General features: G+C 30.2%; 1 protein-coding gene across 1 annotated transcript in view; it reads right to left on the bottom strand.

Moving 5' to 3' along the window:
* LOC117170960 (potassium voltage-gated channel protein Shal) overlaps positions 1–13,257 on the bottom strand; it is a 270,665-nt gene that overhangs the window by 68,855 nt on the left and 188,553 nt on the right. Inside the window, exon 2 of the mRNA XM_033358001.1 lies at positions 12,691–12,853. Within this exon, the coding sequence (XP_033213892.1) occupies positions 12,691–12,853 (163 nt within the window). The remainder of the gene's footprint in view (positions 1–12,690; positions 12,854–13,257) is intronic.

Genomic DNA, 13,257 nt, shown 5'->3' with positions numbered 1-13,257 from the left:
TGGAATGTCCCATGTATACAAATTAAATTTGTTTAACTTTTAAAAAGCGTCAATAAACCGCAATATTACGCCTAAAATTAAAAATCGTCACTAATGGGTTTTTCTTTGGGGACCCATAAGAGTGGCTTAACATTATTCAACCTCAAAACTGATGATTTAAACTTATTTTCTGACGAATTCTGAACAATATACTGGAACACGGAATTATTTATAACATATTATCGCGCTTAGATATTATATTTACAAAAAGCTGACTTTTTCCCATGTGAAATCAATGAGGAACTTAATGGTCTTTGCGCCACCCCTAAATATTAACCGATTTTTCTCAGATTTGGAGATTTTTTGTTTGCATTCGAACAAAACTGGAAGTGAGAGCAGAGAAATACGAAAAGTGAAAAATAAATTTTAGCCATTCGAAAACTGAACTATTCACGGTATAATAATTTTCAACAAGTTAAACAATTTGAAGTTTAAAGGATGAGCAAAAAGTAAACATTTAATTTTTCCAAGCATTCAAACTTAGAGATTATATGATTTAAATCCAACAGTTTTAATGAGAAAATATGAACTATTAAAAAAATGTAATTTTACACATGTAAACCCTTTTATTATGCATCTGTATATCGCTCAATTGTACTTAACTCAATTTAACCCATCGTGTGTGCACTGGGTCTATAAAAGAACAATGGAAATTTCAAATTCAAGTTTCCCTCCTGAATTTTTTACTAATTTCAATTTTTGTTAAGAGTGGTTTAAAACTTTTGAATTTGAATATTCAGCTTTTTTTAAAGCCTTAAAACCCATGAAAATCCGCCTGTTCCCTAAAAGACCTAGTTAATACATCGTGTCTCAAAAAATCTAGTATACACACGCAAGGTCAAGAATCAAAACTAAGGATATTTTTCACAAGAATAGAGCGAGCAATTATTTAAAGTGAAAAAAATGTGTGTCATGACATTCAATTTTAGATGCTTAAATTTTCTAACACTTGATGTAAAAATATTGCATTTTCAACAATAATTAAATTTTCAATCAAGGATAACAGGTTTCAACTGAAACGATTAATTTTGAACAACCACAAAATAAATTTTTAACATAGTAATTCAACTTTCAACCAAGTAGTTGAAATTTCAAGAAAAAAATATTGAATCGACAACCAAACCAGATTCTTTTTCAAACAAACATTTACATTTATAACCCAAAAGACAACATTTCTACAAAAACGAGTTAGTTAATTTCCTCATAGACAAATTTTCAACAGATGATTTTAATTTTTACAAATTCAACATTACAAAAAATGAAGCATGACAAATTTGTGGTAATTATTTGGCGTTTTTAAAAGTAGTAACTTAGTTTCTGCAAAAAAAAAAATAAAAATTTTCAACGGCCATGGAGTTTCCGACTTTTGGGCTCCTCAAAAATATCTACTCTGATTTCTGGACGCCCTCCTTAACCAACCATCCAATCCTCGACCATGAAAATCAGTTCCTCTAAACTACATCAATAACACTTTGCCAAAAAGAAATTCTTTTTCAAAATATTTCAATTTGAACAGTCTCTCATATCTGGCCTCTGCAAAAATACCAACTACGATTTTTTAGCTCCAACCCTTGACATTCAAAACTACCCCACTTTGCCACATCAATACGACTTTGCAGAGAAATAATCTTTTTCAGAACTTTTCAATTTTAAAGGACTCGTAAAGCTATATTACCATGCAGTGTTCGGTAATATTTTGTTACAAGTAACTAAGTTACTAAACACTTACGTTATTTGTAACTTTTAGGGTAACTTAGTTACTTTATTCTTAAAGTAACTTGTAACGTAACTTAGTTACGATTTTCGCAGTAACTGATATCTTACTTTTAGTTACTTTACAGTTACTTTGTGTACTTTATATTCCAATTTCCAAAAATATATTACTGTTCACTTGACGAAATTAATATATTTATTGTAAGAATATAATAATAATAAATACTTTTTTCATCTTCTATTAATTATTTTTATTTTTAAATTAAAAAATGAAGGAAGAGAAAATAGTAACTTTTTAGGTAACGTGAAGTTACTTTTTTCGTTAAGTAACGTAACTTTAACTAGTTAATCCCAAAATTGTGACAATATGTGACAATATGCCGAAGTTCCATGGTGAAAGAGCTAGAATAATACAATTACAAGAAATTGTTCATGGAATTTCTATGAGTATTAAAATGACAATTTTCAAACTTTAAAACAAAATAGAAAATATTTCACTGATAAAAAGCTTCGAGAGAAGAATTGGAATAATATTTACAATGCATTTAAAAAAATTAGATATAAATATTCAACTATTTGTCCGTAAAATCAGACCCCACAAAACCTTATTCAGATAAATTCCCTCAACCAATGCTTACGAAGGTGTAAAAATAAGCTCTTTAATAAAGGTTAGAATAATGTGAAAAATATAGTTAAAACCTGACAAAAGATAATATCAGAGCAAAATAGTCACTCGGGCTCTAGGGATTTTAAATGGGTGGTTGTGAAATTCTCATCCCTTTTATCTTCTCTCGCCAAAGGGTAAATGGTACATAAATGGTAAATCGTGCCCAGGTTTTATAGTCGCACAATCGTACGTATATAGACGCAGTTTTGTAGGGATCGACCAACGGAATTTTCCACGAGGCTGCTAGGATCGTAAATCAGAGTATTTATATGAAATTTCTAGCCCTTGGGAAAATCTCTGATTATTCTAGCTTTCTACTATTACTATCACTATATATGTTTCCTTCTAAAGCTGTGTCGTCTGCTCGCCAACGTACGCTAATTATCTATGTGAACGATCTGTTACATATATTTAACACGGATGTGTTCATGACCTATGGGGACGATTCAAGATTAGTGGACTTGAGAGGATTTACAATCAATAAGCTCATTTGCAGCTTAAGGTTGGCATCAGCTTTTAAGTACTCTCTCGACAATTAAGGGTTCGTGCATAAATTACGTAATGTTCTTCATCTGCAATTTTCAACCACGTACCTCTCTCTTTAGGTTACATAAGTTTTTACCTCCCCTCCCTCTACCTATCTTACCTAATTCTTTCAGACTATTTTTTCGCAAATTTATTTAGAGATCTTCCAAAAATAACTTTCAACCAAAAAAAATTAATCCTCAATGAAAAATGTATTAGCTTTTTTTATTCAAGGACTCTGTTGTATTTTGAACCAAGAAAGATACATTTTCGAATTAAAAAGACGAATTTTAAACAAATGTACAATCAAATAATTTAATTTTAAACCAAAAGGATCAATTTTTAAGCAAAAAGATTAATTTTCTACTTAAAAGATATATTCTCAAAAAACGCAATAATCTTTTACCAAATTGTTCAATTTTCAAAGAAGTAGAATAATTTTTTACCATAACAGACGAATTTTTAACAAACTAATTTTTTAACATAATAGTTGCATTTTAAAACACAAAAGGTCAAGTTTTCACAAAAAATGCAGAAGCTAAGTCACCGTTTAATGATAATAATTTTTAGTTTAAAAAACCCCTTAAAAATAACCTACATAACAGTTGAGTTTTAAAGCCAAAAAGAGGAACTGTCTACAATGCAGTTCAATTTCGATGTAAAAATATGATTTTTGAGTCAAAATTTTCTTTTTAAGAAAATGGTTTAAATTTCGGTTAAAAAAGTTAATTTTTAAACTAAAAAGATCTATATTTAATCATGAATGATATGGTTACATTCGCGTTTTAAAACACCAAATTTTAATTTGAAAAAGAATTTTCTGCAAGGCAGATGAAGTTTCAACTCAAAAATACTAATTTTTAGCAAAAAAAGTTCATTTTCAACTAAATAGTTAAAATTTCAGTTAGGAAAATAATTTTTAATCGACAAAACATTAATTTTAAACAAATTAATTTAATTTTCAAGCAGAGATGAATTTTCAAATAAGGTGACAAATCTTCAACGAAACAAGTTATTTTAATAAATTATTCAAGATCTCGACCAAATAGTTGAGTTTTTGTTAAAATTTTAATTAAACATTTGATTTTCTACCAAAAAGAACAAATTTAAAACAAAATAGATGAATTTTCAACCAACAGGATAAACTGGAAAAGTTAAATGTTTAGAATGTGTACAAAATTATTAAATTTCTGAGGAAATTGTTGAAATTTCAATCAGACAGTTGCATTTTCAAATGTATATGTACAAACAAAGAAAATCTTGGCCAGGAATTTAATATATGCATTTTAATAAATTGTAGATGGCATAATAATGTTTCAAATAAGTATTGAAGTTCATTTCTAATGCTTTTAATATATAAGGTAAAAAAAAGATTAAAATTTTGCTTAAACAATAAAGTTAATTTCCCACTACACACTTTTGATAATTTGTCGTTAGATAATTGTGGTTCTCAAGTGTTTTCAGCGTTTTTATCCAACTTTAGATCAATAATATATCAGGAATTTACTGTAAGGTATTCGAACTATCAACATTTAAGGCTCTGAAGAACTGATAAAATTGTACTTTTTGTACGTTTTATTTTCTAAAACTAATTTAATTAAAGTTCCACGTTTATTTAATTAACAGACTTTATATTTTATATATGTATTTTTATTCCTTAAGTTTATAAACAGTCGAAATATAGGTCCTTTTTACAATCTCCATCGTGCTGAATGAATTCTTTTTTGGATCTCCTTAATACTCACCATCCTTATTTGATTCTCTTAGGTCTTATTTGGTACCATATTAATCCAATTTGAGTCTCTTTAAACTTTTTTCTGTATCTTTCAAGTTCTCATTTACACCTCTTTTAATCTCTAAAAAATTTTAAGTTCGATTTTAATACTCTAAAAACTCTGCGATAATTTGAAATTCTATTTAGAGGTTTCAAATGTAAAATTATTGAAACTAATATTGAAACTTAACTAAAATATTAATGAATAACTATTAAGATTTTTTTTAATTATTACTATTTATAAAATATTTTAATATGACTATTCATTAAAATTTACTGCATATTATAATGTGAAAATACTTATTCGAGTTCTTTTTGGTTGACAGACAATCTAACATACACTGTATTATCTATATTTACATAAATACAAACATACATGTATTTGCAATATGTTGCAACAATAATATATAAGGCATGTTGATATTGAAATAATTTTTATTAAATTCGAATTACACGAAAATATTTAAAAGTGATATATGGCTATTTACGTTGGTTACCGGTGGAGCTCTTATTTAAAATGATTTTTTCATATTTTTGTTAAGACTACTTTTCAAAAAAATACATCAATTTTCTGCTTAATATTTTTATTTTTAAGTTATACAATATACACTATAAAGTTTAAAGCAAGCAGTTGGATTTTTCAAGCCAAAAAGACGAATTTCGTGAAAAACGGTATAATTTTTAATATAAAAGTCGACGGTCGGTCAAACCTTGGCCCGAGTATGAGCAGCCAGTCGGATAAACTTTGGTTAATTGTTACAAAAAGACTATGAAAGTGCAGTCGGCCCGACTATGGTCAAGAGTTGGCCCGATCGTCGACGTCACATTTGCGCATAACATAGGTCCTTCCACTCAGCGCCGCCACGAACGCAAATTATAAAATGGAATACGCCATATTTTTTTGCTTTTTTTTGCTAATTTTATGCTAAAAAAAAATTTTTTTTGCTCTTTAAACTTCGGAGAAAAGGGTGGCGGCGCTAGCAGGACATCCACTCAGCGCCCCCACCAAAGAACATTCACTAAAAATGATTATAATGCGATAAACGATAAATGGAGATTTTTTTGCTTGTTTTTTGCTTTATGATGACAATGTAAACATGTTTTAGAGCTCCAAATTAATGACATGGCACTTGAAAATTCGTTGTCTAAATAATTCACCCAAAACTACCCTTCCACGTAAACGTATGCAGCAGAACATTTATATGTATGAAAAAAACTTTAAAAATAATCAACTTAGAAGAAACTTTTAGTTGATATTTTTTTCTTTTTGTTTGCTCTCCGATAATATATAATACGTTACCCAAAAACTACCCCTAAGTCATACATACCCTTCCCGCTTCATCAAAAACGTTTTAAAAGTTGGAAAACCACCCTAAACAATGTAAAAATTATTTAGAACTCCAAATTAATCACATGACAGTTAAGAATTTCCCTCTCATTATAATGTTCCCAAAACTACCCTTCCACGTGAACGTATGCAACAGAACATCTTCCGGTGGAAGATGTAATCAATTGGAGTTCTAAATAATTTTTACATTGTTCAGGGTGGTTTTCCAAGTTTTAAAACGTTTATGCTGACGAGGGGAGGGTAGTATGACTCAAGGGTGGTTTTTGGGTAACGTATTGTATATTATTGAAGAGCGAAAGAAGAGCAAAAAAATATCGATTAACAGTGTTTTCTTAGTTTTATTACTTTTGTGCTTCTTTCATACATATATATGTTCCGCTGTATACGTTCACATGGAAGGGTAGTTTTTCGGGAAAATTATGAAGAGGGGGGAATTTTTAAGTGCCATGTAATCAATTTGAAGTTCTAAAAAATTTTTGCATTATTCAAGGCGGTTTTCCAACTTTTAAAACGTTTTTGATGACGAAGGGAGGGTATGTATGACTTAGGGTTAGTTTTTGGGTAACGTATTATATATTATCGGAGAGCAAAAAAAGGTCCAAAAATATCGACTAACAGTGTTTTCTAAGTTTTATTATTTTTTATGCTTTTTTCATACATATGTATGTTCCGCTGCATAGGTTTACGTGGAAGGGTAGTTTCGGGGGGAATTATAATGAGAGAGAAATTTGCAAGTTTCATGTTATGATTCTGAGTGCTGAATCATTTTTATATTGTTCGAGGTGGTTTTTTTAACTTTTAAAACTTTTTTGATTACGAGGGGTGAGTATGTATCACTTACGGGTAGTTTTTGGGGAACGTATTATATATTATCAGAGAGAGAAAAAAAACAGCAAAAAAATATAAACTAACAGTGTTTTCTAAACCGGATTGTGTTTTATGCTTTTTTCATACATATATATGTTCCTCTGTATACGCTCACATGGAATGGTAGTTTTTCGGGAAAATTATGAAGAGGGGGGAATTTTGAAGTGCCATGTAATCAATTTGAAGTTCTAAATCATTTTCGCATACTTCAAGCTGGTTTTCCAACTTTTAAAATGTTTTTCATGACGAGGGGAGGGTATGTATGACTTAGGGGTAGTTTTTGGGTAACGTATTATATATTATCGGAGAGCAAAAAAAGAGAAAAAAATCAACTAATAGTTTCTTCTAAGTTTGATTATTTTTAATACTTTTTTCATACTTATATATGTTCCTTTTCATAGATTCACGTGGAAGGGTAGTTTTTCGGGAAAAGTATAAAGAGGGAGAAATTTTGAAGTTTCATGAAATCAATTTGGAGTTCTAAATCTTTTTTTCACTGTTCAAGGTGGTTTTCCAGCTTTCAAAACGTTTTTTATGGCGAGGGGAGGGTATGTATGGCTTAGGGGTAGTTTTTGCGTAACGTATTATATATTTTCGGAGAGCAAAAAAAGAGCAAAAAATATCAACTAATAGTTTCTTCTAAGTTTGATTATTTTTAATGCTTTTTTCATACATATAAATGTTCTGGTGCATACGTTCACATGGAAGGGTAGTTTTGGGAAAATTATAAAGAGAGCGAAATTTTCAAGTGTCATGTAATTAATTTCTAGCCCTAAAACATGTTTACATTGTTGAAGATAGTTTTCCCAATTTGAAAACGTTTTTGATCACAGGAGGTAGTTGTGTAAGACTTAGGGGTAGTTTTTTGGGAAACGTAATATATGTCAACATGGGGCAAAAAACAGCAAAAAAATCTCCACTTATCGTTTATCGCATTATAATAATTTTTAGTGAGTTTTCATAGGTGGCGGCGCTGAGTGGACGTCCTGCTAGCGCCGCCACCCTTTTCTCCGAAAAGGGTCTTTTAAACTATAAACTTGAATTTCAAATCTACAAAAATGAAAAAACTTCCTCAACTTGTGACACAATATCATAATTAAAAATTTCGAAATCAAATTTAATTATTTTAAATTACCTATCTAATAATATTTTTAAGTGAATAAACGGTACGATTCAAATTAGAATTATAGTAATATTTTTTTATACTTTAAATCAGACTTTCAATGTTTTTATAAATAAATAAATATGATGAACAAAATGGTCATTTTTCTGTGTTGAAATTCCCTACGTTTCATAGAGTAACATTACTTAAAGATGCTCCAATATTATATAAGAAAAAAGAACAATATAATGATAAAGAAATTTCTTCGTGAAATTAATGCTGCTGATATTGTAAATAAATTTAATAAAGAAATGCATTAATGTGGCATTTTTCGAAAACTTTTTCTTGTCAAATACCCAAATAATGCATATGTTTATTGAATTTGTTTAAGATATCATAGAATGTATAAACTTATTATGAATTTTGCTGAAATTATCATGAAGTTCCCAAGGAGAAAAACTGACGTAAAAAAATCGAATTTTTCCGTCCACAGATGCCCGAATAATACGTTTGTTTTTTAAAAATTTGTTTCAAAAAATCATAAAGTTTATCAACTAATCATAAATGTTGCTGAATTTATTATGAAGATCCCAGTGAAAAACTCGGAAATCGAAAAAAAATTTTCCATTGCCATCGAATTTTTATGTCAGAAAATGCCTGATTAATGCATTTTTACGTTAGATTCGTTTAAAAAAATGATAAAATTTATCAACTAATTATAAATGTTGCTGAAATTGTTATAAAGTTCCCAATTGAAAGGACTAGCATTTGTTCATTAAATTTGATGTACTTTCCACAACAATGATCTCAAAAAAAAAATTTTAATCATATTTTTATCAAAATATCTCACAATATAACGTAAGAAACGTAAAATTATGAAAAGTCGTAGAAAACATTCTTTCAAGAAATAATTTGTTTATAAATTTTTTATTTTTTATTATATGATATTGGAAAATTTTTAAATAATGTTACTATATAAAAATTAGTCGATTTCAACAATCTTTCTGTTATTGAAGAGCACCGGGAGCGTCAAACCATTCAGCGGAGTTTTTGTAACTAAACTTCAAGGTCTTCGATAGCAAAGTGGTTGGAGTGCGCGACAAAACATACTAGTTTAGGTAGCTTAGGTGGGGTTCAAATTCTCAGCAAGTGCGATATTTTAAAACGTTAAAGCGTGCGATTATATGTGTGAAAACCGTTTCATAGTGGTCTGAAACGTCCAAAAAGTTGGGCAAAACCTGAAGACTCAATTTTTCGGCAGTGAAATTTCCCATGTTGGGGTTTTTAGGATTGTTGATTTCAAATTTGAAGTCAGATTTTTCAGAAACAGAATGGGGCACACTTTTTCGAAATTGTTATCGGATTTGCATTAAACTTGGTAGGAATATGTTTTTGGGGTAGCTGATTTCAAATTTGAAGCCAGATTTTTCAACAACAAAAATTGCGGCCACAAAATGACGAATATTTTTCAAAAATTTTAATCAGATTTGCATGAAACTTGGTACAAGTAGGGTTTCGGGATCTCTGATTATAAATTTGGGGTCAGATTTTCAAAATAAAATTGTGGCTACAAAACCGTGTTGTATTCTTTTGTTGTTTCTCATTGTAGTTTAAAATAAATGTGCAACAATAATAATAATAACAACTTGGCCAGTTAGTCTGTCCCGTTCTCTAGCATCACGGGCGGGCGGCGCGACCACACGAAATAAATTTATTGCATCGAGAATCGCAAAAAGTCGCACCTGAATTTTTGATTTTCCAGATAGTAAGACCTTTCCTTGAATTATGAATCTGAGAATAACGCAGAGTCTCGCGGAAACATAACTTTTCGGACGATTTTCCGAAAATTGTTAATGTAAAATTTATAAACAATTGGTACACAAAGTAAATTGTTGAAACATATTACCAACCTTGAGGTGCCTCCTCCATCTTCTTCTTGAAGATTTTTGCACATTCGACAATTCCTGTATGCACTTTGAATGTTGTTTTTCTCGTTTCTTGTAGCATGTTTCACGGAGCACGATGTAACAAGGGCGACTTCAGACGCTACTATGCGTCTCGTAGGCACCCCATCTATTTGCTATTCGAGAAATAAATGCGGAGGAACCTCGTTTACCGACTACCACATGCAAAATCTTTCGGGAAAAATTTTTTTTTGAGGTTTTGACCAACTTTTTGGGCGTTTCAGACCACTGTGCATTTGTGCGAAATATGTATTTAATAATGATGAAAAATATATATTAATAATTTCAAAAATTACTTTTAAACAAATTATTGTTGCTGAAAATGAAATTAATAAATGTTATTAAATTGTTTAGATTTTTCAATTGTATACATGTTTTTAAATTAGTGTGGCCGAATGTTGGACCGGCATCAACTTAATAGATGACCTATATACATATGGGACCAAATGTCGGGCCGACATTAACAAAAGATAAAATTTATCTGACGTAAATAGTTGTTTGACGTATGTTATATGTCAGGCGGCTGCATCTATGTTCGCAAAAAAAATGTCATTCATAAATTTAAAAATCCTCGCGGTATTCAATTTTTAATATTCTTACTATATTTCACTAATTTTAAACAAAAAAATCAATCTCATACACTTACTGAATACACTGGCTGCACTTTGGTTCGTTTTTACCAAATAGTGTTTGTTTACAATTTTTGAAGTCTACATCAGGGTCGATAGAAAACTAAAGATTTGTTCAACAAAAGTAAGGAACTGAAGTTGGCTGAGTGTTCTTGTCCGGCGATCGTGGAAGCTCTAGGCAGCCAGGGCTCGGAACAAATAATAAGTTACATAATTTAAGTGGTTTTCTACAATAGAATGATATTCCATAGTGTTTCGTAGGACACGGTCAATTTTAAAGAAGCTTTCATGCATCTGCAAGCAGGCAGGCTGCATGCTTGCACAAGCAAGCGGCCGTTCACACATCGGTTTTTCCGACTGCTGAAAATCGTGACAAATCATTTTAATGGCGGGAGTTGTTAAATCTGAAAAAGATTAATAGTTAAAAAATGAATTGTATTATAAAATAAAGTATCGATAAATGTCAGAATAATTGTTATTGTACAATTATTAATTGTAGTTTATAGAGAATTAGGGTAATTTATAAAAAAATTATATGATTGAGATGTGGCATGGATTGTCTGAAACGGACTGTTTGTTTTGAGTCGCAAGGGTTGCGAAAGTGTATCGCAAGAACGAAGTATGGTTTTAATTAAATGTTTATAATTATACACTCTGAAAGGCTACTCAATTTGTAAATGTCATAAATACGATTGAATATGAACAAATATAAGTAATATCTAGAAGAAAATAGTGTAAATTTTAGGTTCGGTTACAGTCAAACTGACAAAGTCAAAACAAAAAGCTCGCTTACATCAATATGACCATTTCAGAGAAAAAGAAATACGAAGGGCACTTACCTACACTATTACGGTAAATAATATGCAACATTTAATTAAAACTATACTTCGTTCTTGCGATTCACTTTCGCAACCCTTGCGACTAAAAACAAACAGCCCTAATTCTCTATAAATAAAAATTAACAATTGCATAGTAACAATTATTCTGAAATTTATCGATAATTTATCTTATAAAACAATTCATGTTTTAACTATTTAGTTTTTCAGATTTGAAAATTCCCGCCTTAAAAATTATTTTTTACGATTTTCAGCAGTCTGAAAAACCGCGGTGTGAACGGCCGCTTGCTTGTGCAAGCATGCAGGCTGCCTGCTTGTCAAGACATGAAAGCACTTTTAAAATTTACCTTATCCTACGAAAGGCTTTGGAAAATCATTCTATTCTAGAAAATCACTTAAATTATGTAACGTATTATTTTTTCTGAGCCCTGGCTGCCTAGAGCTTCTACGATCGGAGGACAAGAACACTCAGCCAACTTCAGTCCCTTACTATAGTTGAACAAATCTTTAGTTTTCTATCGACCCTGATGTAGACTTCAAAAATTGTAAAAAAACATTATTTTATATAAACTAACCAAACTGCAGACTGTGTATTCAGTAAGTGTAGGTGAGTAATTTTTTTGTTTAAAATTAGTGAAATAAAGTGAATATATTCAAAATTGAATACCGCGAGGGTTTTTAAATTTATGAAGCACATTTTTTCTGTGAACATAGACGCAGCTGTCTGAAATATAACATATGTCAAACAAATACTTACGTCAGATAAATTTTATCTTTTTTTCAGATAAATTTTATCTTTCGTTAGATAAACGTACTACAACGTTTTGATCTTATTAAAAGATAAAATTTATTCCTTGGGTTTACTGTGTAGTACTTACATTCTATTAAAATAATCCTCTTTAGATCCTCGTGAAGTCTCTGAGGCTAGAGAATTTAAGAGAAAAAAAGTGGACGTATATTTGGCCTCGGGTCATTATGATACTAATATTATTAGGTAAATTACAGGCAATACTGCTACTGTACAACTGTCAATAAAGTAACATAAAATTTTGTGAAACCTAAACTAATAGATACTACAGCATAAAAAAAATCGTTGCCTCCTCTCTCCCCTCTTGAAGTAACTATCCAAAAGATCTTATGTAATTTGTATACGACCCCTGATTAAAAATGCAGATTCTTATAGAATCTTATTTTAAATCAAATTAAAATTTTTATTTCAGGCTTACCCTTTGTGCTTTTCTCTTATCAGCTCGCTGATTTTGATGATAAATTCGACTGAAATTACTGACAATAACAGGTACCGGCAAAGCGATCACAAGCACTCCACTGAGAGAGCAAACACCTCCGACGACTTTTCCAGCGATAGTTTCTGGCACCATGTCACCGTATCTAAAAAAAAAAAAAATTGTAAATCATTTTTTTAAAATGGCAACAATGCTCATTTCAGCTCTTGGATATTTTTTATTGTAACATAAAAGCAAATAACATTTCTTTATCTCATCGTTTTGAGAGAAACAAACATATATAACACTATATTTTCATTATCTTCAAATGCGAAAAGTTTCGTTCTTGATATTTTTCTTCCATAAATCTTGATACCAACGTGTTCGAAAAGAAACTAACCTATCTCAGTGATTTTATTCAACAAATTTAAATTATATGCCTCCAGAATAATTGAAATTGAATTATTTTGTGTTTGAAAATGTTCCAAATAATTGAACATTCCAAATTCAACATAAGAAAAAGACAATCCCAAATTGAAAGCTTTAACTTGTGCAAATTTAGAACATTGA

The sequence above is a fragment of the Belonocnema kinseyi genome, chromosome 4 (assembly GCF_010883055.1).
Source record: "Belonocnema kinseyi isolate 2016_QV_RU_SX_M_011 chromosome 4, B_treatae_v1, whole genome shotgun sequence".
NCBI classification, from domain to species: Eukaryota; Metazoa; Arthropoda; class Insecta; order Hymenoptera; family Cynipidae; genus Belonocnema; species Belonocnema kinseyi.
Note: the sequence above shows the minus strand (reverse complement) of the source record. Positions and strands in the feature narration are given on the sequence as shown.